We start from the raw sequence: 26,150 nt of genomic DNA, 5'->3' as shown, positions 1-26,150 counted from the left end.
AACTAAACTGTAGAGTTAAAACTTGCAATGCCACCTACTGGCACAACCAGAATCACTGTTTCCTGTGAATACCAACGACCAGTTTCCTCCAGTTCAAATACTTCTCAAAGGATTTTCTTCTCTGAGACTCAGCCAAAGGAACAAAGCTAGGAAAGCAGAGAAATTTCAAGAATTAGAAGAGTGGTAACAATGTTCTAGAGGCTTTTCTTAAGAATGGAAACCAGAAGTTACTAATAGTGGCACTTATACTTTAACTGGTGATGAAGATATATATTTCCAGTGTCTTGTTTGGGACTCCTTAGAGCTGTTATCTCTTCATAGCCTGGTAACAATCTCAATTATTCCACCAACATTTGCTGTGTTGTTTTACTTCCTTACAGTGCAACTGCCCTGGGCTTTGACCTTAAGTATAATCAGCATAATCCGTGGCAGCTGGGAATTTTAATCTGCCTTTTAAGTTACCTGTGTGGGCTAAACCAAAAGTAGAAAAAATAATTGGGGGGGATTTGGTTTTTTCCTTTTTTTCTGAAAAGCCACGTGTGTGTGTGTGTGTGTGTGTGTGTGTGTGTGTGTGTGTGTGTAGCACACAAAACCCCAACTTTTTTTTCGCCAGTCCTGGGGCTTGAACTCAGGGTCTGGGCACTGTCCTTGGACACTTTTTGCTCGAGGCTAGCGCTCTGCCATTTGAGCCACAGTGCCACTTCTGGCTTTTTCTGTGTATATGGTTCCGGGGAATTGAACTCAGGGCTTCATACATGTTAGGCAAGCATGCTACCATTAGGCCACACTCCTAGCCCCATCCCTAATTATTTTTTATGGTGGCTGTACATAATACTGATTGGAAATTGGAAGACATCAAGTAGAAAGCATCACACTTTCCCTCTTCTGTTTGTAGATTTTAAATGGAGGGACACCAGACATTCCTTCCAGTGGCCTATTACCAGGGCAGGCTCAGGAGAACCCAGGTTATCCATATTCTGATAGTTCTTCTATTCTTGGTAAGTGACATTAATATTTGTCTCCATGCAATGAGCTTATACTGTATCTGGCATAAAGAAGGTTTTAAGAACTTATCTAAAATGTTCTCCATAAATTTGATAAGAACAAAGTTGAAATTCAAAATCTGCTTAAGTATTTTATGTTGACTTTAATTGTTGTGTTTAGTTGGGAATCCAAGTATGTTTGAAGCAGCCACAGTTCCATCCATATGGTGTTTAATCTTTAGAAAGAGAGCGTTGCAGGTTTAGGAGAAAGCCTCAGAATGACGAGTAAAATTCAGCGGGTAGTAAAAGCCATTAAATGATACCAGTTTTTCTCCCAACCCATCCATCCATTTCTTGAATTTCTACCCTCTTCTTTCTATTTGCTATTCTCTCTGTATCTCTCTCTCTTTAATTGGCTATCAGAATATTAAAATGAAGTCAACTCAAATATTTGTGACATTTTTTGAATTTTAAGCACTTTGCTCTTATTTCTAAAAGTTCACTTTCTCTGAAAAACAAGTGTTAAAAAAAAGGCAATACAGGCCTAAAAAGTAGTCTACTACTACTCATTTTATTTTTGTGTGTATTTAGTTTGTTTATTGCTGATCAGCCTTTATCTCCTCTGCAGGTGAGAACCCCCACATAGGCATAGACATGATAGACAATGACCAAGGATCAAGTAGTCCCAGTAATGACGAAGCAGCAATGGCCGTCATCATGAGCCTCTTGGAAGCAGATGCTGGGCTGGGTGGTCCCGTTGACTTTAGCGACTTGCCATGGCCGCTGTAAACACTACATGTTGCTTTGGCAACAACTACAGTATCAAAGTGCATTACTGGTGGAGTTTTACAGTCTGTGAAGCTTACTGGATAGGGAGAGAACAGCTTTTATGTACTGATTTCATAAAAGCCATCTCAGAGCCATTGATACAAGTCAATCTTACTATGTGTAACTTCAGACAAAGTGGAACTAAGCCTGCTCCAGTGTTTCCTCATCATTGATTTTGGGCTAGCTGTCAATAGCTTGCACTACTTGTATATTTTGGATTCTGTTTGTGTTGAATTTTTTAATCATTGTGCACAGAAGCATCATTGGTAGCTTTTATATGCAAAATGGTCATTTCAGATGTATGGTGTTTTTACACTACAAAGAAGTCCCCCATGTGGATATTTCTTATACTAATTGTATCATAAAGCCGTTTATTCTTCCTTGTAAGAATCCTTTACTATAAATATGGGTTAAAGTATAATGTATTAGACAGTTAAATATTTTTAATAAATGTTTCCCTTGTTCTATAATTATGGTTCCCATTTCAGTTTTAAAAAATTCTATATGCTATAGGGCTGAATCATCAGTTCCAACAGTGGTTATTTATGGATTATCCATGCTAGTTACATTTGCGATGTTTTTACAGTATTGGGGATTGAACTCAAGGCCTTAAGCACTCTACACCTGAGCCACAACTCAGCCCTGCAATGCCTTTGAGCTTCATAACAATTCTGGAATAACAGGATAATTTCTTTATCCTATTATTATAAGTGAAGTTCTAGAACTTTTGATCAGATACCACACACCTCACTATTTCTGGTTATTTTCTTGAATTAGACTAGAATATTTAATTTGCTAAGCAGAGCAACACAGCCTAATGGAAAAGGCAATGAACTGGTATAAGAGGTTGTCTCTACAGCAATATTACTACATACCATGGTAAAGTGACTTCATCTTTCTTATAAAATGGGACTAGAAAATATTTTTTGGGGGCCAGGAGTTTGGCCTAATGGTAGAATGATCGCCTCGCATATATGAAGCCCTGAGTTTGATTCCTTGGTTCACGTACACAGAAAAGGCCAGGAGTGGTATGGTCAAGTGGTAGAGTGCTATCCTTGAGAAAGCTCAAGGACAGTGCCCAGGTCCTGAGTTAAGAAAGAGGAAGGGAGGAAAGAAGGAAGACTTTCTTTTCAGCTCTAATCTTGCTTAGGATTTAGGGTATATTTTATAATTAGTAGGAAATTTAAGTGCCTCATCACCAATGTACCAAATTAGAGCGCTTCGAGCTAGCTGATCTCTTAGTTATATTCACACAAGTAAGATAGTCTATTATATCATGACTACATCTTATCAGGGGGGTTATGAAGCTGGTCAGAAACATGAAAACAATGGAATTTTATTTTGATGAAAAACTTGAGTTTACAATCATTTAGTAAATGAAGAGCAAACACTTCATTTTCCTATCCCATAACTCTTAAGAAAAAAGCATTAGTAAATAAATATCAGATTAAGGGTAAGGCAGACTGGATAATAAACCACCTCTGATGTTCACATTCCCTGCACTTGACTCACTTGAACTGTAAGATATGAGCATCAAATCTCACCCTAGTCATTCAAATAAGCCCAAGATAAATACTCACTTTTTTGCTCGTCACAGGCAAATATACACATTTTACTGAAGGAATACTTTGAAAGAAGCACTTATTTAAGTTATATTGTGCATCACAACTATAAAATGGCTTGAACAGTTCCATTTAACCACCATTTGTAAAGTGCAACTACATAATATTCTGCATTTTATCTGAGGTGAGATGAATATCAATCTACACTGAAGTACCCCAGGTGCCAAACTTCCACCATCTCTGAAAAGACCTAGATGTATGTGAAAAAGGACTGTTCCCTATACAAAGAACCGATTTCACAAACGTACTGGTAAACAAATACATTTATGTAACTAGAACCTCAGGATGCTAAAGTTGTACTCATTTTTTAAAAAAACCATTCGGCTACCTTTGGTCTTTAAAAAAGCCTACACTGCAATATGCTAAACATGTGCAGCTCACGATGAAGAAGAGTGGCCTTGCAGTGCAGAATGAGGAGTACACCGTCATTGTGAAGAGTAGCATGCTATGGTTTCAAGGATCATCAGCATCACAGCATTGGATTCTGGGCGTCAGGATCGAGGTCGTTGTTGCTAGAAGGGGGCTGAATGGGAAGGCTGTCCAGCTCATCCACTTGTGGAGTTGGGTGCATGACGACCAGCTGGTCCTGGGGAATGTCTGCAGCAGCTGCTGCCAGGTTGGTAATAGATTTACTTTTTACACACTGAAAGTCTACATGCCGGCTCTTTCCTTCTTCCTTTTCCCAGGACATTCGAATAAAGGGTCTTTGGACATAGTTGTAAATGACTTCTGGGCGCCCCCCAGGCCTTTTCTTTACTTTTTCTTTGTAGGTAGGATAACCTAAAGGAAAAATATTTTTAAAAAACTGAGGGGGCATGCACACACACATATGCACATATACACACACACACATACAAACACATGCACGCGCACACACACACAGGCACACACAATTTCACATATAATTTAGCACTTAAGGGCTTTTCTGGTTGGTACATATCCTGAACAAATATGGAAATAGAAACAAGAAGGGAAACCAATATTCTATATACTTAGTCATCAGTTCAACAGCCAGAAACTAAAATTTTGGTGCAATTCACAAATCCTCTTCCATTTTTCTAGTTACTCAATAAACCACTAAACAACAGTAACAAACTCTGTGAGTATTGCAGGGATGGTTCTCCAATACAATGGTATACCATCTGGAGTAGGTCTTGGGCTCTCACTGTGTGTTCTCAGTATCCTGAACTACTGCTACTCTCACATAATGATCTAGCCTAAAGGCCTGCAATTTACTGCTACATTGCTTCTAGTTTCTTTAAGCCTAAACCCTTCCCGCCCCCTTATTTGTTTAATAGCAAAGAAGTTAATACTTAACTCCCTAGCTGGTTCCTAAATAATAATTTTCAGCTATCTCAGTAAGGGCAATATTTAATCTTTTATAGGATTTTAACATGTCTATCCCAACAGCAAAGCAGTTAATTTAAATCTTTTATCTTCAAAGCAGTTTTCCCTAACTGTATTTTCTCCTTCTAAATCACAGTCACTATAAAATATAACTAGTTACATTAAGTTTTTGAAAACTTTACCAGTAAAACCATTGTTCCAAAGATATTCTCTCCTTAGAAAATTACTAAAAGTCCCTTTCCTCCTTTCTATTAGCAAGAGTTGTTAGCTTCGAACAGTGATTACCAGTCACATTCTATAAAGGGCTATAATGAACATTTCACAGTGGGTCTTATTTCTCCTGAGACTGGTTAACACTGCCACTGTAAAATCAGTCACAAAATATGTAAATGTTTCCAATAAAACTTTATGTAAAAAAAGGCAATGGACTGCAACAGGCTCATGGGCCAAAATTAAGATTACAGTATCAGGGGAAAAAAAGCCTTATGTAATAGATACTCATTCAATGACTATCAAATAAAGAAATGTATGAATGTATGCAGTGTTTATGAAATGGAAGTAAGGAAGGCCAGAAGGGCCAGAACCATCTTAAAAACATGCAGAATATCTTCTCACCTCATACTTCCAAGTTATCACTACTAGAAATGCAGTATCAAAGATAAGAAAGTTGTCTATTCCCTTTTCCTTCATTTCTCCTGGATTACTAAAGAAATTCTTGCCAATTCTTACCTCACTGTATTCTAAGCTGTCCTCCACATAGCATTACCACTCTACACATGTGTAGTTACATTGTATCCTCACTTAAAAACTACTAATGATTTTATCACATTTCAGAGGGACAATCCATATTGTCAGCATAGTACATGGGCTGTTTATCAACCTACTTAATCTCATGCACTATCAAACAATTCCCTCGAATCCCAAGCTCTATGTTTTACTTTTTCCCTAAATATCCTTTCATTTTCTTTTCTTTCCTTTTTTCGCCAGTACTGGGGCTTGCACTCAAGGCCTGGACATTATCCTTGAGCTTTCTTGAGGCTAGAGCCCCTTCAGCACCACTGACAACTTTTTCTGTGTATGTGGACTGAGCAACCGAATCTAGGGCTTTGTGCATCTAGGCAAGAACTCCACTAGTAGGCCACACTCCCAGCCCCCTTAGTTTTTGTTTTGTTTGGCTTTTTGTCAGTTATGGATGGGGCTTGAACTCTGGGCCTGGGTGCTGTTCCTGAGCCTTTCAGCTCAAGACTACTGCTTTACCACTTCAGCCACAGGACCACTTTCAGTTTTCTGGTAGTTAATTGGAGATAACAGACTTTTGTGCCTGGGCTGGCTTTGAGCCATGATCCTCAGGTACTGGCCTTCTGAGTAGCTAGGATTACAGGTGTGAGCTGTACAGGTGTGGCTAGATACTTTTATATACTGATTTGCAGCTGGTTCCACCAGTTCTTCCTCACTTATCTATGTTCTCTTCGATCCTCCTCATGTCTCCTATGTATCAGCTCAATTGAGCTCCCATGAAGTCAACACATTCAATATGCTGAAATCAGATTTTTTTTGAAGAACTATGAATTGAGAAAGAAAGGATAAAAATGAAAGAAGGGGAACAAAGCAGCTAGTATGGAAAGAGATTTGCACCCATTAGTCTCAAATGTACCACAGCACTTCTACTTATTTTTCCAAGAGGAAAAAAAACAAAAAACAAAAAAACTACTGATTTGACAGGAAAATACAGATGTAGTAAACACATTAGTTGGAAAAAGAATCTAGAATCAGATATAGAAGGAAGTATAAGAGCCTAGTTAATTAACGGCTAGTCAAAGTCAAGACCAATTTATCTAGCTTTATGGTAAATAGGCAAATAATGCTAATAGTAAATATACAAGTTATGTTACATCCTGACTCTTAGTTCTACTATTAAGTGGATCTGATTACCCAATATTACTTCTGTTTTGTTTTTTATATGTGTGTGCCAGTATTAGGTTTTGAACACAGGGCTTGAGCCCTGTTTCCTTAGCTTTTTCACCCAAAGTTGGCACTCTTGTCACTTGAGTCACAGTTCCATTTCTGGCTTTTTGGTAGTTAACTGGATATAGAAATCTCATGGACTTTGCTTCCTGGGTTGGCTTTTGCACCATGCTTCTCAAATTATTAGGATCCATTTTGAGTAGGAGACAGGGCTTAGGGTTTGAACTCAAGGCCTTGCACTTGCTAAAGCCATACCCCCAACTCTTTGACTTCAGTTACTATTTTTTTCTTGTCGGTCATGGGACTTGAACTCTGGGCCCTGAGCTCTTCAGTTCAAAGCTACCACTCTATACCTTGAGCCATAGGACCACTTCCCGGTTTTCTGATGGTTAACTGGAGATAAGAGTCTCACAGACTTTTGTGCTCTGGTCTAGAGTAGCTAGGATTACAAGGGTAAGCACCAGCAGAATTACCTTCTATTATTCAGATAACTTTTGGGGTTTTTTTTTTGTTGTTGTTGTTTTTTGCTCTGGACAAAGTAGGTGGTAACTCTCCTTCTTACACCTCCAGTGTTTCTGGGATTACAGCATGCATTACTTCATCCAAGTTTTTGTTGAGATGAAGTCTAACCTTCAACCTGGGCTGGCCTATAACCATAAATCCTCTTAATCTTTCCCTAAGAAGTCACTATGATTACAGACATAAGCTAACATGCCACGCCTAAACAGAATCCAGTTTTTTTAACCCAGTCTTTTTTTCTCCCAAAAGAAAATTAATAGAAAATAATGTCTTACCTTCTATTCCCAGTCTAATCTTCTTAAGACCTCTTTCCTTCAAAACTGATTTGGCTACATCTCTGTTTTCAATGTATTTGAAAAATCTATATAGTTTTGTGCTATAAATAACTGAAAACAAAAAGACAAAAAGATTTCATATTAAAATCAAAGTACTTAGAGATAAACTTAAATTTACCTTGATCATCAAAGGGTCCTGACAGCCCTAAAAGCCCAAATAATGGATGCACTAATGCTAAAGGAAGAGTAGCCAACATGACAGGACAACATTCAGTACAGTTAATGTAGAAGCAACTTTCTACTTAAGTAGAAACAAAAGCTTTGATAACCAATCAGGTAACCCGACCCATAGAAAGAATTTCTTCTGAAAGATGCATCTTATCCACACTTATGGGAATGGGATCTGCCCCAAGTTTCAAGTAAGAGAACCAAAAGAAGACAGTAATAACATGATTATTGAGCAAGCAAAGTAAAGGACTTTGCTAAGATGCCTTCAAGGCCTACTCTGGAAAGGAGGGAAAACTGCTTTGTCAAAAAAGTACAAAAAGGTACATTTTGCATTTCATGGATTGAACAACTATTAATAATTCTCCCCAAGGCAAGACCCTCCCCACAAACTGTTTATCATCCAGGCAAATAGCCCCACTTAATAATGATGTTAACAATGGCAGATTCGAGCATGTTCTGCCTAGGTTAGTCTGTTTAGAGCAAACTGGCTTTGCAAAGGGCAGACATTCCACTGACAACATGTTGAGTCTTCGAAATGTGCTGGGAACTTCAGGGAGTTAGACTGATGGACCTTCCTCGCCTTCTCTCTTTCAGGTGGAGTTATCTCCCTTAAAAGGTGAACTGCAAAGGTTTTTTCAGAAACAGAAAAACACACTCACAAACCAAACATGCTGGTTTAAGAGTCAATAAAGGAAAATACATCAAACAAAATTCTACTCATGGGATATATGTGTGGTTATTACTAAATTCATAAGATTGCTGGTGTGTGTATGTGTGAGTGTGTGTGAGCATGTATATGTGTGCTGCTTACAGAGGCTTCAACTCAGGGCCTGGATGCTGTCCCTGAGCAAATTTTTTGCTCAAGGCTAGTGCTCTACCACTTAAGTTACAGCTCCAAGTGTAGCTTTTTGGTGGTTAATTGGAGATAAGAGTCTCACGGACTTTTATGCATAGGCTGGCTTTGGACCATCATCCCCGATCTCTGCTTCCTGAGTAGCTGGCTTTGGAGGCATAAGGCACTGGCATGAACTGTCAATAACCAACAGTTTCCTGGTATTCTGATAAATAATTTTTGACATTTTGGAAATAATGAAGTTACATTTCACAAAGTAAAAACGTTTTTAGTCCTTTTATACAACTCAAAGCTTAAAAACAAAAAAAAGGTATAAAACAGAAAGTTCAACATGGGAAAAGGAAAAGGAAGAGTATGACTCCTTTAATGTCACTGCTGTGGGCTGAACTTGGCTACATTCTCTTAAATTTTTTGGAAACTAAAATATAAATAATACTCATTCCACTTTCCTAACAGAAAATAATTTATTATATTTCTTTGGTCTTTTAGTACCTTTCATTCTTTCCATATTTTACTCACCTTTTGATTTTACATAATATTTTATGCTGGGTACCAATGGCTCACGCCTGTAATCCTAGCTATTCAGGGGGCTGAGATCTGAGGATCACAGTTCAAAGCCAGCACCGGCACAAAAGTCTTATTCTCCAAATAACCACGAGAAAACCAGAAGTAGTGCTATGGCTCAAAGTAGTATAGCATTAGCATTAGCCTTCAGTGAAAGAGCTTAAGGACAGGGCACATTCCCAGAGTTCAAGCCCCATGATGGAAAAAAATCATCATCATAATCATCATCTTTTTTTTTTCAATAAATAAGACTACCATTTAGAGTCAGCTTTTTTCATTTGTTTTTAGAAAAGGGTAAACTAGAAATATCAGAGATGTAATGGGTTTATGCTCAAGGCTTGCTTTGTCAATACAAACTGTTGCTAGCACAACACATGCTACGCAGCCTGACTTTTTTTTTTTTTTTTTTTTTTTTGCCAGTCCTAGGGCTTGAACTCAGGGCCTGGGCACTGTCCTTGGGTTTTCTCAAGGCTAGCACTCTACCACTTGAACAACAGCACCACTTCGGGCTTTTTTCTGTTTGTGGTACCAAAGAATCAAACTCAGGACTTTGTGCAAACATTCTATCACTGGGCATACTCCCAGTCCCAGCCTGGCTTTTTAATGTCTACTTTGAATATCACAGAAACTTTTCTGTCCAGATTTCAGCTTCCTGAGAAGCTAAGATTTACAGGTGTGAGTCACCAGACCTAGAGGAGTTTAAGTACAGTCTATATCTTATAATACATACCCAATCAACACAATATTGAGTGCAGAACAAAAGCTGGGCTATTAACTAAACTTTCTGAGATACTTTTTTAAATTTTCTCCGTCTACACAACTGCTCAAAAATGCTAATAAGAATTCATCAAGAAAAACAATGTAAGACAGGTTTTTCTTAAGAAAAAAAAAATCTAATCACAAAAGTTTGGGAGTGGAATGAGAAATCAATGCTGCTAAAGATAGGTTCTTTTGGTCAAAAATAGCTTAAGAATTATAGTTTCACAATGCTTTTGGAAAGACCACTGTATCTTCTAGGATCATACAGATATTAAAATAAGAACATCTTTGAACTTAAAATTACCCTCCCACAGTTAAAGAAAAAGAAAAAAAAAGAAAAAGAAGAGCACCTCTGTATGTGGCAGGGGTGAGTACACTTTGTCTTTATGGGGCCAGACAGTAAATACTTTGGGCATTTTGAGCCATGCAATCTCTGTTGCAGCTATTCAACTCTGCCATGATAGCATGAAAAGCAGCCATAGGCAATACATAAAAACCTTCATACAAACAGGCAAGGAGCTAAAATGGACCCCCAGGCTAGTGTGCTGATCCCTGATGTAAGTTTGATGCCTATTATGACCATCTACAAAGCCTGTCTTTTGATTAATGTTTTAAAAGATAATCTATGATTCAGGAGAAAGAAAATGTGCCATCACTTACTTTGTGAATACTCCTCTCCCATTTGTGGTGGATACTCCTCATCCCAATCAACCACATCATCATCTGTAAGCACCACTATATGGCATTCTCTTTCCCCACTCTGGGCACTAGCTACCATGAGAGGGAGAATCATTTCTTCCAGATAAAATTCAAACTGTCGGCGAGCACCATCATTTGATAATTCATGCATTAGGGCACCTAAAATAAAGTAATTTTTTTATATTTAAAAATTTAAAAAGCAGAAGTCCATGAGATTCTTATCTCCAAATAACTACCAGGAAGCCGGAAGTGAAGCTGTGGCACAAAGTGATAGAATGTTAATCTTGACCAAAATTGCTCAGGGAAAGTACCCACACCCCATGACTAACAAAAGAAAGAAAGAAAGGCGGGGGTGGGGGGGAAACAGAGGAGATAGGAGGGAAAAAAAAGAAGGAAAGAAAAGCAGAAGTTAAAGCAAAAATAAAACACCAGGTTCTTATCTATTTTGGAATCTTGTAGATGATGATATATATGTCTTTAGTGGCCATAACTTTTCTTAAAGGAGTTTTTATAGGTCATAGCCAACATATCTAAGAGAGAAAAGCAATCACACTGAATGGATGAAGTGTCAAAGAGCAGATGAAGAGACTAATAAACCGAAGACTAAAAAGAGGGATGCCTAAGAGGAAGAGAGAACCAAAAAGAAATGACAAACACAAGTTCCAGATTACCAATAAATTTAACGTTGTTCAAAATCCTTTTGCCAATGTCACATGGCAAAAAAAAAGGAGTAATTTACAACAGGGTCAACTATGTAAAAATATATGATAATCAACCGCAAACTATAAGATAGAGTTCTATAATGAATTAAGTGTACAAATGTGCAAATGTACAAATTCAATACCTTTCTATATGTTAGCAGTTAGAAAAAGTTTAATGTTTCTAAACACAGTAATAAAATGTACAAATCTTCAAATAAAGACAGAGCAGAAATTACGTGGAAAATACAACAAAAACTCTATTACAGTATAAATAAATGTAAAAGCAGCATATTTGATAATATACTCTGTCCAAAGGATAGAACTAAAATGCCTATCAGTTCTAGGAAAATTTAATAGTTTTCAATATGAAATTCACCAAACCTCAGCATCTAGTTTTATAAAGTTTAATTCAAATCATCTGATGTGGGCTGGAGGTATGGCTCAAATGGTAGAACACTTGCCAAGAACCCCAGAAGCCCCCCCTATACACAATAATATATAAATTTAAAACTAAATTGAAAACAAGGATTTATAGTACTCAAGGTTTTGACTAGAACCATTTCTTGAGATGTGGAAAACAGCAACTTTTTTCAAATTTATAATTGTATTCTCCAGTCACCTGACTGTTTGACTTCATTTACATTTTTAAATATAATGTACAGAGAAGTGAATTCAGAGGTAGACCTACTTCTTTGCCCTATTTATCAGTATTTTTATGGAGACTTGAAAAAACGTTTGACAAAAATAGCATAGTACACTTTGGGATAGACTTTAATAATGTTACTGAATTTCAAGGACTCAGCTCATATCTGAAAAAGAAAAGGGCTTGTTATATCCATGTATATTCCTGAAGCCTTAAAAACGTATTTAAAAATTTCTTTGGGAAAGTATGATACCATGTTGCCAACTTAAAGCTGAGCTAAGGAATGAAGTAAAGATAACAATTATAGGGATGGGGCTAGCATAAGGCTATAAAACATATGTACAAAGGTCTTACAATGATTCTGAGCTCTTAAAATAACCTGATCAATTGTTTCTAAACTATTTCTATTCATTCTTTACTGTCTCTTCAAAACTCTTCTCCAATCCCTCTGCCCATATGACATCTTTCTCTGAACTTCTCTACCCACTAAATATCCAAGTCAACATGTAATAATATTCTGGCTGATTCTGTGAAGAATTGCTTCTTTTCTGAAGCAAAATAGAACAGTAGGTGCTGCACAGGTCATGAGACAATATCAATCACGATCAGAATTCTAAAGTGCCAGACCCTGTTCTAAGACAATATTTAAAGCTACTTTAATGCTACATAAAACATGTTTAGAGACTCAGTTTATGATCTCTAATGAAAAGTATTGTATGATAATTATTTGTAGCCACCACAGTGCCTTGGATATTACCTCCTATCATAGTATAAAAATATTGCAAAGTTTTAGATAATGTGATCTGAGAAATTAATCAGATCACATTTAACTAAAGCCAAGGCTTCTACTCCAAGAGACACTGATAAGAAGCAAAATATGAATTTGGAGGCATTCCTCAGATCATAGAGAATTACTACCTAATGAGTAAAAGCAAGCACCAGATACCAAGTTCAAGTCTCTGGCTTGAACAACAAAAAGCAAATAGACAAGGGATAAGAAATCTAGCAATGTAGTGGGGCACAGTGGCTCATTTCTGTAATCCTAGCTACTCAGGATGCTGAGATCTGAGGATTGTGGTTGAAAGTCAGCCTGGGCACTAAAGTCTACGAGACTCTTATCTCCAATTAACTACTAGAAAACCGGAAGTGGCACTGCGGCTTAAGGGGCAGGATGGTAGCCTTGAGCTGAAGAGCTCAGAGACAATGCCCAGGCCCAGAGTTCAAGGCCAACGACCGACCAAAAAGAAGAAAAAAAGGAAAGCTAGCAATGTTCATAAAAATAATTAAAGTTGAAAATCTTTTGGAGAATTACACAAAAATTATATAGAACTCTGAAGTCTTCCAGAAATAATCTTTGTAATACCAAAGGGGTTTATAATTAATTAAACTAATACTTGAAGTCTGGGAAAATCATAAACTTTCAGTCTTTGCTTTACAATCTACTGTTACTCTATAAACTACTTACACATTATACACATTAAACATTATACTTACTGAGATCTCTACATTTAATAGTACTATATTCAAAAGAAATACAAAGATAATCGCATGCTTCTCTCAGTTCAGGAATGGATATGCCATCAGGACAACGGATAATTCCTGTCTTATAGTAATCCTGAAAACAAAAGTGACAAAAGCGTATAAAACATTGAATTATACACAACTTCTTCATTAAAATAGACGTTCAAACATTAAAAAAAAAGGGCATAAAACACCTGGAGCACAAGATAGCTAAAACTTATTGTTAAGGCTAGGTAAACAGCACATTCAACAATAATAATAGCAATAACAACAAAAGTTCTCAAATTTCCAACATCTGAAATCAGAATTTTAAAGTCATTGAATATCTTTGTTATAATATCTATAAGGGGTAATTCAGGTTCAGTGAGATTCAGTGTAATTTCACTAAATGGAAATTATAAGCAGGGATTCAGCAATATTTATTCAAATATTCTTCAAGAAAAAAATTTAAACTCTACCGCCATCCCAAATTAGTTTAAAACAAAGATATTGAAGGACAAAAAAAATAATGGAGGTGTTTTGTTTTTGTTTTTTTGGCAGTTCTGGGCTTGAGCTCAGGGCCTAAGCACTGTCCTTGAACTTTCTCAAAGCTACAGCTCTAACACTTGAGCCTCAGCACCACTTCTGGCTTTTTTCTACGTATGTGGTATAGAGGGTCTTCATGCATGCTAGGCAAGCACTCTACCACTAGGTCAAACTCCTGGCCCCGGAGTTTTGAAGGCTTTCAAAAGTTTCCCTATTGCTGGTTTGGGTTAATAAACTTATTATATAAGTTCTCAAGAAGAGTGACCTTCTAAATTTAGAATATGGCTCCAGAAAATGCTGTTATTAAACACTTGAAAGCCTGCTTATGCAGGCCTAAGAGAGCAATCTTCCTATCTTTTTTTTCCAAGGTCACAAAACTCATTTATTCACAACCTATTATCTTTATAAACTCTAAATAAACAAAATTAAAAGGTATCTGAAACAAAATATCTTGCCTACCTTGAAGAGATAGTAAAATAGATCTTTGCTTCCTGCACCAAAGAGGGAATTACAAGTAAAAAGCATTCAAAGTAGCACCAGTGGCTCATGCCTATAATCCTAGCTATTCAAGAAGCTGAGATCTGAAGGTAACAGTCTGAAGCCAACTTGGGCAGGAAGTCTGTGAGACTTTTATCTCCAATTAACCACAAAAAGCAGCAAGCAGAGTTGTGGCTCAAGTGGTGGTAAAGCACGTGAGCCTAAAGAGCTCAGGCTCCGATTCAAGCTCCAGCATGGGAAGGCTCCTGAACACATACCCAACACCACACAAACAAAAGAACTACAAAAACAAATCACACTTACCAGAATTGCTCGAAACACTGTGGAACCAATTCCCTCAGCTACTTCATATTCTCCTTTTTCATTGGGACGTGTAAAGTTATGTTCTCGGCCAGACCCAAACATCCTATGGTAGCAAATAATTGAGAAGCATTAACAATATTACAATAGGGAAAATCAGTTTAATGTACAAAAGTGAAAATTATAATTTAAACACAAAATTGTATCATTAACTTAATTCGAGTCCTTATCAGAAATTTATCTTCACAAACATTACAAATGAAAGAATGTTACACTGGGTACAAGAGTCTTATGCCTGTAGTCTTAGCTACTTAGTGAGATCTGAGGATTGAAGCCAACTAGGGCAGAAAAGTTAAAAGAACTACTTAGAAACAGGAAGTGAAGCTGTAGATTAAAGTGGTAGAGTGCTTTGAGCAAAAGAACTCAGGGACAGCGTGCATGTCCTGAGTTCAAGCTCCATGACGGACCACAAAAAAATGGGGTGGGGAGGGGAAGAGCATTAAAACTTTTGAATAGGTAGGAACAGTAATAGAGATTTCCTGTAAACAATGATACTATATACACAGAAAAAGCCAGAAATGGTGCTGTGGTTCAAGTGGTAGAGTGCTAGCTTTAAGAAAAGCCCAAGGACAGTGCTCTGGCCCTGAGTTCAAGCCCCAAGACTGACAAAAAAAGAAAGAAAGAAGGAAAGAAGGAAGGAAGAAAGAAAGGAAGGAAGGAAGGAAGGAAGGAAGGAAGGAAGGAAGGAAGGAAGGAAGCAAGCAAGCAAGCAGAGAGAGAAAGAAAGCCACAATCAAATGCCAGAATTTGATTCTCCATCCAACAAAGATGGAATAGTGAACGGAAAGTTTAATTGAGTAAATTGCTCTTAATATTTTTCTATAAGAAAAGGATAAGTGAATTTATGATTTTTCAAGTCACATTGTTGACCCTTTTACAGTAGTATTTAGAAAAAGATAATATGCAAAATAGGCTCTCTGAAATTAAAAAGCCTGATGCAAGAAAAAGTAAAAATTATTCTTTAGTCTGAACTCAGTGATACAGAAAGTAAATCCAGTTGTCCTAAGTATTTTCTCCAGTAGTTTCCTAATTTCAATGGTTTCCTCTTTTTTGTTATAACACAGAAACTATGAAAGACAAAGCTTTTTTTTTATTTCAAAGTTTCCAAAAGAACGCCACTGTTCTCCAATGAATATTAATTTTCATCCCCAAAGATAGTCTTTTAGTCAACAGCCATAAAAGAAAGCTTTCACTGATTTTTTTAAAAGAGAGATGATAGTCTTTCAAGAATCAAATGTCATGCAATTTTTCTCAAATACTTGAACTTCCTACAAAAAACTATTCTTTTCAGACAGTGTCAATGCTTTAAAAAAAATCTTTAAAACAGCAGAGGCTAATTTCAAATTACTTTTATATTTCTTTAATTTTTATGTGAAAATAAATTAACAATGTCATCTTCCTAATAGATTTCACCAATAATTCCTTTCATGATAGTAAAAAAATGCATTTTTCACAGAGGTAATGTTAAGTGTCTATGTTAAAAAATTATTTAACTTCTCAATTTTTATGTAAAATCAAAATCCCCTCTCTATTCCAACAGGCTAACAAATCATACATATGCATACACAGGTATCATGTGAGCAAACTAGAAAAAAATACCCTAAGTTTTTGCCTCATGTAAACTTCTGTTACATTTATGTCTGCATCTTTCTTAGATTGCAGTTTCCATAACTACAAACTTTAATCTATTACTCTGTACCAGTACAAACCAGAACTTCCTTTATTTTATCTTACATGGACTTATTAATGTCACTCCTCTTTTCCTCTTTCAGAATATCTACTTCAAACTGATAACTCACGTTGATTTCACAGGAGAAACGATTCTTTTTCTATAAACAATGCTGCTTCTATCTGTGGCTGAATGTGGGAATGTTCAGGAAATTTATGGTTTCAATCTGTAGAGATCTTTTGGTATCCTGATATTTGTCTATTCCTATAGGTACTACAAAAAACACTGAAACAAAATCAAGTTCTAGCATTCTAGCTATATTAACTTGTACTAGTAATTTAATCTCCAAAACACAGGTTTTTTCATTCATAAAAAAGAATGGAGGGCTGGGAATGAAGCTTAGTGGCAGCGTGTTTGCCTAGCATACCTGAAACCCTGGGTTTGATTCCTCAGTACTACATAAACAGAAAATGCCAGAAGTGGTGGTGTTGCTCAAGTGGTAGAGTGCTAGCCTTGAGCAAAAAGAAGCTCAGGGATAGTGCCCAGGCTCTGAGTTCAAGTCCCAGGACTGGCAATAAAAAAAATGGAGCACTAATCATTAATCAACACTGTATTACTACAAAACATAAATGGGAGAAAAAAAAATAAAGCAGTGGTTTCAAAAGTACTTTCTAATTTGTAAAAGAACAGCAGCAATACCAACCTGCCCAACATTGTATTTGGCTGTGCAGTAAAAATGGATGGGTCTACAACAAATCTAGTGTTATCCACAATTAATGTCACTCGTTCTGACGTTCTTATACTCCGGGCTCCTTCTTTTGCATTTTCATATACAAATACCATTTCCCCAGATGTCTTACAGATGCCATCTGAACTTGATTGACTACTGTTTCTACTACTGTTCCCAGCACTGCTCATGGAACCATTTGGGGAGATTTTTTGAGGGCGAGGACTACTTGGACGAGAAGAGCTATGATCCTTTTCTCGCTCTAGAACAAAAATGTAAACAAAGTTATACAAATTTTCTTTTCAAAAATTCAAAAACTATTCATGCTCGACACAATGTTTAACTGAGAAAAGTTGCTTTAAATAAACCAGCATGCTTTATTATTTCAAAGAACACAATAAGCAATTTATTTTCCAGGAATAAAATTCAAAACATCAAAATATTCTTTATAAACTCTTATTTTCACTTTTTTTGATTGTGTGCCAGTCCTAGGGCTTGACCTCAGGGCCTGTTTGTGTCCCTGAGCTTTTTTGTTCAAAGATAGCATTCTACTACTTAAGCCACAGCTCCGTTTCATATTTTTTTGGTACATAATTTTGGAGGTAAGAGTCCCACAGACTTTTCTGCTTGAGCTAGCTTTAAACTGCAATACTCCAATCTCAAGCTCTTGAATAGCTAGGATTATAGGCATGAGTCACTGGTGTTGGGGGCTTATTCATAGACTAATTTAAATCAAATTCTAGTGAATTTTTATAGTTACTTTCTTGCAAAATACATTGAAACCAAAGGAATCAAATATTCTCACATCCAAACATGTATTCAGTGAAAGTTTACAAAAGATTAATGAAGCTACCAATTTTGTTTTTTCATTTTTTTTGAGACACATATCATGTTGGCTTTCAACTCAGGATCCCACTGTCTTGGCCTCTAAGAACTCCAATTGTAAGTATGGGCCGCCACAATAAATCTTAAGAACAGCAATTTAAATTATCCTAACTACTAAAAAGGCCAACACTTCTCTGAAACATAATCTGTGTAGTCACTATGTTAATAAGGGCACTCCAAAATCAACAATTTCTCTCACAAAAGATAAATTCTTTTTTTCCCATTTTTTGGAATTCATTTTAATAAATATCATTTTATATGATACAAAAGGTAGATTCTAAAGGAAGAATAATAATTCAAGACAATACATATTTACTTTTTAAAGTATTTTTAATGTCTACCAAATGAATTAGCTTTAGCAACTGCTTATTTGTTTTATTTTTTTGTTGTTAAAGAAATTCTGCAAATTTTATTAGCTCTATAATTACTACATATAACTTTTGTAAGCAAAAAATATTTTCAAAATTTGGAAACCAAGATTTTGTGATACATTTTTATTTAGAGGCTAGATTATTAAATTTTAAAGGTGACCTAAAAACGTACCTCTGTCTCATCAGTTTCATCAGCTTTTGCCAAATTCCTTCATGACTCAAGCTACTTAGAACACTCTGTACAATGTTACTGATTATATAATTAGGTTTGCTGTATCTCTACAGAGCTACTCTGACACCTCTTTTCTATTACTTGCTCCCACAATGGCTAGGAGCATCTCCAAAGCAAAATTTGCTAATAAATTCTTTTATATATTCCCCTATCCAGCTCTCAAAACATTGAACTGTATATAATAACATCAATTCTTATTTATTTGTTAATTTCTGGCTTATAAACATTAGTCTCCCTTAAAATGATCTATTTATACATTATTGATTTTTACATGATCAGGTCCTAATAAAAAAGATTTTGATTTACAAACTATCAGAAACTATCTCATACAGTTTTTGTGTGTTTTAGGGAATAAAAGAGACTTGAACATAGTAAGTTGATGCTCTGCTACTGAGCTATATACCGAGCCTAAATTAATTTTTATCTTTTTTAATTTTTTAAGTGCCAAGGATTGAACCCACTGAAGTGTTTCATATGTTAAATACTCACTCTACTACTAAAACTATATCCCTAGGCCATATGACAAGAATTTAATTTGTGCTTCCCTGGGGGGAAATGACAATGAGCAAGTTCATACTGCTTGGGAACATCTGCTTCACTCATACTTTACAGTCATACAATGTGTTCAACTGGGGTAATAATGTTCATTGATAGCATAGAGTAGGGAGGAAGGAAAAGACCTATGCTACTTGTTAAGAAAATAAAACACTAGCCAGGCATGGTGGCTCATGCTTATAATCCTAGCTACTCAGGAGGCTGAGATCTGAGGACGGAAGTTCAAAGCCAGCTCGGGCACTAAAGTCCATGAGATTCTTATCTCCAATTAACCACTAGAAAACCAGAAATGGTGATGAGCCTTGAGCTGAAGAACTCAGGGATAGCACCCAGGCCCAGAGTTCAAGCCCCACGACTGACCCCCCCCCCAAAAAAAACTTCACAAGTTCTCTCTCTTTTGTTATTAAATGTGAAACAGTGATAAAATAAGAATAATTTACTCCATGGTGGGTATTCTTTCACTTTGTTAGAATTAACAAGAATGTATTAACCAGAATCTTAATAACTTAATACAAACACTATTTTATAATAAAACACTGTGAGACAAACAGATATAGAGATAGAGACATAGAGACATGGAAACAGACAGGGAGAAAGAGAGGTAGAAGATGTATATGTATATGTATATGTATATGTATATGTATATACTCCTAGCTACTCAGGGGCTGAGATCTGCATATTGCAGTTTGAACCAACCTGGGAAGGAAAATCTATGAGACTCTTGGTTCCAATAAAATATCAAAACCAGTGAAAGTGGAGCTGTGGCTCAAATGGTAGAGTGTTAGCAAAAAAGTTCAGGGATGATACCATGGCCCTAACTTCAAGCCCAAGGATTGGCAACAAGAAAAAAATAATAATCACCTTTAAGTTGTACTCAATAAGCTATTTTTTTCCTCACAGCAAAAACCAATTTCAGTTAAAATACAAAGAACTGAATAGAAGAAATAATCTAATTTTACTCTGAAGGATTAAGAACAATTCAGTCACACTGTAAAAGCAAATGCACATTTTTAAGAACTGGTAAACGTTAACCAACTGTACATACCAACATGGTGCTGTCGGGTTGGAGATGTAACATTTCTAATACAGGGAGTGAGCTGAGACTCTGTTCTTTCATGAGATGAATCTCGTGATCTGTCACTTGACCTTCGTCTATCTCTTGATCTCTCATGTCCCCCACTAGCACCATGTAGACTCATTTTGGTGTGATCAATTCCTCCTTCAGCAACACGTGAGGGAGTACTGGTAAGTCAGAAAAGAAAAGTAACCATAAAGGCATAAAAATAAAATCACAAAGAACTTCTAAGAAAAACAAGATTAACATATCTACTAATGTTTTAAGTGCAAAATTCAAATGCTACTTCCCAATTCTGAAATCTAGTTTATGTCATACCTAAAGATTTGGTAAATTCTGTAATAATGTGCCTGTAAAAGATAATAATGGTTGAATTCTTTTTTTTTAATGGATGATAAAATTAAAACCAGAAAAGTTAATTGACTTTTTTGTTTTATTAGTTTGTTTTATTAAGATAGGATCTTGCTATGTGCCCAGCCCAGGTTGGTCTCAAACTTTGATACTTCAACTCCCGTCTTTCCCCACAACCCAGGATGGGATGACAGGCACTCAACTGCCTTTGTAGTTAGTGCTGGTATGGAGAAACTCAACTTAGGTCCAGAGTATCCTTGGCATTTTTGCTAATGCCTAAAGATCTACCACTTAACCCATATCTCTACTTCTGGCTTTTTGTTAAACTGGAGTGGTTTTTCCCATCCTCCCCCTCCCCCCAGCATAATATAGTGCTTCTTGACTAAACCACAGTTTAAAACTTAGTTTTTTAGGGATTGAGAAAGTGGTTTTAAACTCATCAGTGACTCAGGGTCATTTCTTCTGCTGGTCATTATCTCAATGTTTTGTATTATTTTAGCAGTGTGCTTCATTATGAAAATCAATCATTACCTTGTTATAACAGATTACCAGGACAGAGATGGAGCTGATCTTTAGTTATCCTGAAAGTTACTCCTAGGAAATAAGGGTGATCTATCAGTCTTTCTCAGTAATTTGTCTCTCATAAATTTAAAGAGAAAATAAATTTCTCTGTTATTCCTTTTCTAGTAAAAGAGAAGAAAGGAGGACAATTCTATTCTTAGAATATAATCTTCTTTAGAACAAGTCAAAAAGTTCTACTGCATTTATATTTAAGAACTGCAGAAAAGGAACACAAATTTCTGGTTTTACTAAAGTAGGAAAGAAAAAGGAATTCTTACTAATAGGAGCAAGGGTCATATATAGAACAACTCTTTTTTTTTTCCTTTACATTCTTCATTTATTTAATTTTAAACATGTAAAGAGTATCTGTCTGGACATTGGTAGGCTCAGAACATAAGGCCTACCTTTCCCAGGCCCAGTTAGTTTGGGCATGGTCACACTGACTCGAAGCACAGCCAGAACCAAGCACAACAGGAAAAGTTGTAGAGATGAAAAACGGGTTTTAAAAATTAAGACAACACAAAATTCCAGTTTCTAAAGAACAATAAATTACCCAAAAACTGAATTGGCTGTAGAAGCAATAAAGAAGTAATCGTATGCATAAGACAGTAAACAATGAGTTGGATATAATTTTAAAAAATAAAAAATCTCAGAACTGAAGATTTCAAACATCTTTCCATGTCTATATCCTGCCAATTTCATTCTCAGAAAGGATCCAGAATCATAACTAACACTAAGATTCCTAGCACATGTCATGCTGGTTCTAAGGAAACTGCTCCTCTTGAAACAGTCCCTGAAAATTAAAATGAGAAAACCTATGTGCGTGACAGTGGACCAGTTTTTCCATCCCACTGTAATTTTCTTTGAGCTCTTGGAGGATCAAGACAAAATAAATTCAGATTGCCAGTTAATCTTACCTCATTCACTGCTAATGTGGTCAAGACAAAGGGGTTTATACTGGTAGGACTCTAGAGCACTGATTCCTAGGTATTTGCTGTGAAATGCGTAGAACAACTCTTTAATTTTTCTGATTGCTAAGTTTCAGTCATTTCAGCAACAAGAAAGCACATTTCCTAAATATGAGTCTGATAATTTAACAATGTATAAACACAACTATGTCTAAGGCAAATGGAAGCTAAATGTTCAGTATGAGTAAGAGCGAAGCAGACTAGTTAATTGAAACAGCATTTCTACCAGATATCTTTTGTAGCCAAAAGATTATACAGTGCTAAACATTCTGCTGAAATACTTATATTTACAAACTATTTCGATTTTAAATGAATCTTTCCTTTGCATACTCAAATAGAATGTGTCCTGAAATAGGTCTCAATAAATTATAACACTAATTATATCCTCCTCTACTTAATTAAGTAATTTTAGAACAGAAAAGTATTCCAAGGCAAAAATCATTAGGTACAAAAAAAATGAGAACAGAGGTGAGCATGTGACACACACTTATAAACCAAACTACTCAGATTTCAGTGTGAGGTCAAGCCCAGGCCCAGTTAGTGCAAGAACCTTTTTCACAAGGACATACTAAAGCCACTAGCACAACAATGTTCATTGCAGCACTATTTACCATAGCAAAGATATGGAACCAACCCAGATGCCCCCTAGTAGATGATTGGATCAAGAAGATGTGTTCTTTATACACAATGGAATTCTATGCAGCCATCAGAAAAGATGACATCTCCCCATTTGTAAGGAAATGCAAAGACTTGGAAAAAATCATATTAAGTGAAGCAAGCCAGACCCAAAGGAACATAGGCTCAATGGTTTCCCTCATTTGTAATAATTAGTACACATCTAGGACTCTCCTAGCAGAGGATTACAATAGCAAAAAACCTAGCACTTTCCTAACAGAAGATTACAATAGCACAAAAAAAAAAAGGTCATATAGGATGAAACTAAATGAAAGGATCTCTAGGATATGGAAAAAAGAGCTTTATCTTCGTAATGTACTATGTTATTTCTCTGCCCTTTTGTTGCCCTTTGGTTAATCGCATATTGTTGCCAAGTATATTGTATATAGCTTGTTTATTTGAAACAGGAAAGGGAAGGGGGGAAAACAAGATGTGAGAAGTAATGCACCTACTATCTGGGAAATATAACTGTAACCCCTCGATACATTACCCCGACAATAAAAAATAAATAAAAAGAACCTGTTTCAAAACCAAAAGATAATCTAAAGGACTGAGGGTATAAATTAAGTAGTACAGAACTTGCCAAGTAAGGCTCTGCGTTCAATCTCCCCAAAAGAAAGAGAAGAGCAAGGAGAAGGGAAGAAAGATGGAGAAAAAGAGAGGAAAAAGAAGGAAAGAAAGAAAGGAAGGAGGATAAAGAATGAAAGGGGCAGGAAAAGAAAAGTAAAGACAAGCAAATTCAAAGGGGATTGCTCTGTTTCAGGCTTCATGTAAGAGAATTGAGACAGGTAAAGGGAAAAGAGTAGCTTAGCCCCAATCAGACAGAATAACAAGAACTGCATTTACTCTTCTATACAAAACAACTCCAAAACATTCAAACAGTATATACAAAATAATTAAGTTACAAAACATAGTACAATATCCCTGAAAGACAGAAAGCAAGTGAAATAAGACTAGTAACTGTCCCAACTTATCATCTTGACAGTTTCCAGAGTAAACACAGAGAAAGGAAGCCTAGGAAGAAAGAATCCAGGGGACTAAAATTAAAAATAATAGAGCTGAGATGTTGAGATAATAGGCAGTTAGCATTCTCAGGAAAGTTTTAGAGATGAGAGCAGTGCAGACAGAAAACCTCATAGATCAGCAACATCCACGTGGAGTACTTGCTGCCTACTGTCAACACACAGTGCTCAGCCTCATACAAGTCAGTGAATAGGAACTGTTTCCAAAGGGTCAAAATGACAAGTGGCAATGAGAGGGGAAAAATCACAAGAGTCTTATTTCTGATAAGGAAATAATTAGATTGGGCTGAGTTCTAGTCAAATCTTTCAAATGTTAACAGTAAGACCAGAAAGGACCACATTATTTAAATACGTGAAACCTAAAACAAGGTCAGGAATACTTACAAGAAATATCAAATGCACAAGCAAGAAATGACATTCATACCAAGAAGCTGAAACACATATCACAATTGGGGAGAATGGTGAAATCAAGCCAGAATTAGAAATAATAAAATCCAATACGTTGTTACAACTGTACTCTTCCAAAAGTTATATAGAAATTAGACATAAACTACCAGAGATAAAAAATGATAATATCATAATATACTGGATGAAATTAATGGCAGATTATACAATACAGAAAGAAGGTAATACAATGAAACAGTCAAATTGAAACAAAGACAAAACAGAAAAATGAGCAGAGTATGGTATGTGTGCGTCATAGATATACATGGAGTCCTTAAAAGAAAAGATAAAAGAAAAACAATGGCTGCATTTTTTTTCCAAATTTGATGAAAATCACAGAGCCACAGATACAACATGTACAACAAACCCAATACAGTTAAAGAAAATTAAGAAAATTCTAAGTATGTTAGTGAGCAAAACCCTCTTTCAAAAATAAAGGGGAAGCTGAGTGCTAGTGGGTTACACCTCTAGTCCCAGCTACTCAGGAGGATGAGATCTGAGGATCAAGATTCCCAGCTCTGGAACGCTTATCTCCAAAAACGGCTCAGAAAGGGTTGGAAGTGGTGCTGTGGCTCGAGCAGTAGAGCACTACTAGCCTTGAGTAAAAGAAGTTCAAGGGCAGAGACCAGACTAAAAAAAAAAGTGGGGAGGCACAGGAAGAATATAGGCATTCTATAAACAAGAGAACATTCATCATAAGATCTGTGCTGTAAGCAAAATTAAAAAGAAATCTTTCTGAAAGAATAATTAATGCTGGGTAAAAAATACATACCTATACAAAAACATAAAGAATACTTGAAAGAGAGACAGAGAGAAGGGAGAGACCGGGGGGGGGGGGGTCGGAAAGAGGGAGGAGGGAGGGGGAAGGGAAGGAAGGAAGAGGGAAGGAAGGAGGAGCAGGCAGGGAGGGAGAGAGGGAAAATTACTGATACTTGGTATGTATAACTATATGAATGGATCTCAAGGGCAGTGCAGTATCATGCTGAATGAAAAACCCAAACCCCAAATTTAGGTAGTCTATGATTCCATATATTTGTTTGTTTTGGTTTTTGCTGGGTTATGGGGCTTGAACTCTGAGCCTGGGCATTGTCCCTGAGCTCTGCAATTCAAGGCCACCGCACTACCCCTGGGCTTGGGCACTGTCCCTGAGCTCTGAGCTCTTCAGCTCAAGGCTATTGCTCTACCTCCTGAGCCACAGCCCCACTTCCCATTTTCTAGTGATTAATTGGAGATAAGAGTCTCAAGGCTTTAGTACTGGGGCTGGCTTTGAACCATGATCCTCAGATCTCCTCCCTACCTCCTGAGTAGCTAAGATTACAGGCGTGAGCCACCACACCTGGCATGTAGTTAGTGTTTTTGATATACAAAATCATAGTACTGAATAAAGAATTCTGAATGAGCTCTAGAAAGGGGTACTAACTATAAAGGAGTATTACAAGAAAGTTTCTCTGTGGTGATGCAACAACTATGTGATCCTGACTATAGTAGAGATTACAGAAGTTTACACATTGTGTAATATTATATATGATAAATGTTTCTGGTATCCACAAACCAGAAAAGAGAAAAAATTCATATTAAAACTGATAGAACCTAAAAAGGCTAATCGTTTAGTTTGTAGGCCCTGAAAAACTCAGAGGTATACAACCCAAGTTAAGCCCTAGGACTGGCATACACACAAATGAGAACATACTACATGTATTGAAGATGCTACTGTTCAGAAAGGCT

The 26,150-nt window shown here is 36.4% G+C and overlaps 2 protein-coding genes across 18 annotated transcripts in view; one reads left to right on the top strand and one right to left on the bottom strand.

The window, feature by feature from the left end:
• Bmal1 (basic helix-loop-helix ARNT like 1) overlaps positions 1-2,262 on the top strand; it is a 104,668-nt gene extending 102,406 nt beyond the window's left edge. For 6 of the 7 annotated variants that reach the window (XM_090348118.1, XM_090348115.1, XM_090348117.1 and 3 more), the window contains 2 exons: positions 896-998; positions 1,612-2,262. In XM_090348118.1, coding sequence (XP_090204244.1) covers positions 896-998; positions 1,612-1,772 — 264 coding nt within the window. In that variant the 3' untranslated portion in view covers positions 1,773-2,262. The remainder of the gene's footprint in view (positions 1-895; positions 999-1,611) is intronic. The other variant, XM_090348120.1, reaches the window with a different exon arrangement.
• An 867-nt stretch (positions 2,263-3,129) lies between these two features.
• Positions 3,130-26,150, bottom strand: part of Btbd10 (BTB domain containing 10) — a 49,646-nt gene continuing 26,625 nt past the window's right edge. For 8 of the 11 annotated variants that reach the window (XM_090348129.1, XM_090348130.1, XM_090348131.1 and 5 more), the window contains 7 exons: positions 20,375-20,571; positions 17,263-17,548; positions 14,834-14,936; positions 13,481-13,601; positions 10,604-10,801; positions 7,540-7,650; positions 3,130-4,213 (listed from right to left, as the gene is read on the bottom strand). In XM_090348129.1, coding sequence (XP_090204255.1) covers positions 3,903-4,213; positions 7,540-7,650; positions 10,604-10,801; positions 13,481-13,601; positions 14,834-14,936; positions 17,263-17,548; positions 20,375-20,528 — 1,284 coding nt within the window. In that variant the 5' untranslated portion in view covers positions 20,529-20,571 and the 3' untranslated portion in view covers positions 3,130-3,902. Of the gene's footprint in view, positions 4,214-7,539; positions 7,651-10,603; positions 10,802-13,480; positions 13,602-14,833; positions 14,937-17,262; positions 17,549-20,374; positions 20,572-21,286; positions 21,350-26,150 lie in introns of all 11 variants that reach the window. The other 3 variants (XM_090348124.1, XM_090348123.1, XM_090348125.1) reach the window with 1 other exon arrangement.

Source organism: Megascapheus bottae, chromosome 16 (genome assembly GCF_031878675.1).
Source record: "Megascapheus bottae isolate mThoBot1 chromosome 16, mThoBot2.hap1, whole genome shotgun sequence".
In the NCBI taxonomy this organism is placed as follows: Eukaryota; Metazoa; Chordata; class Mammalia; order Rodentia; family Geomyidae; genus Megascapheus; species Megascapheus bottae.
The sequence above is the reverse complement of the archived record's forward strand: the minus strand, read 5'-3'. Positions and strand labels throughout refer to the sequence as shown.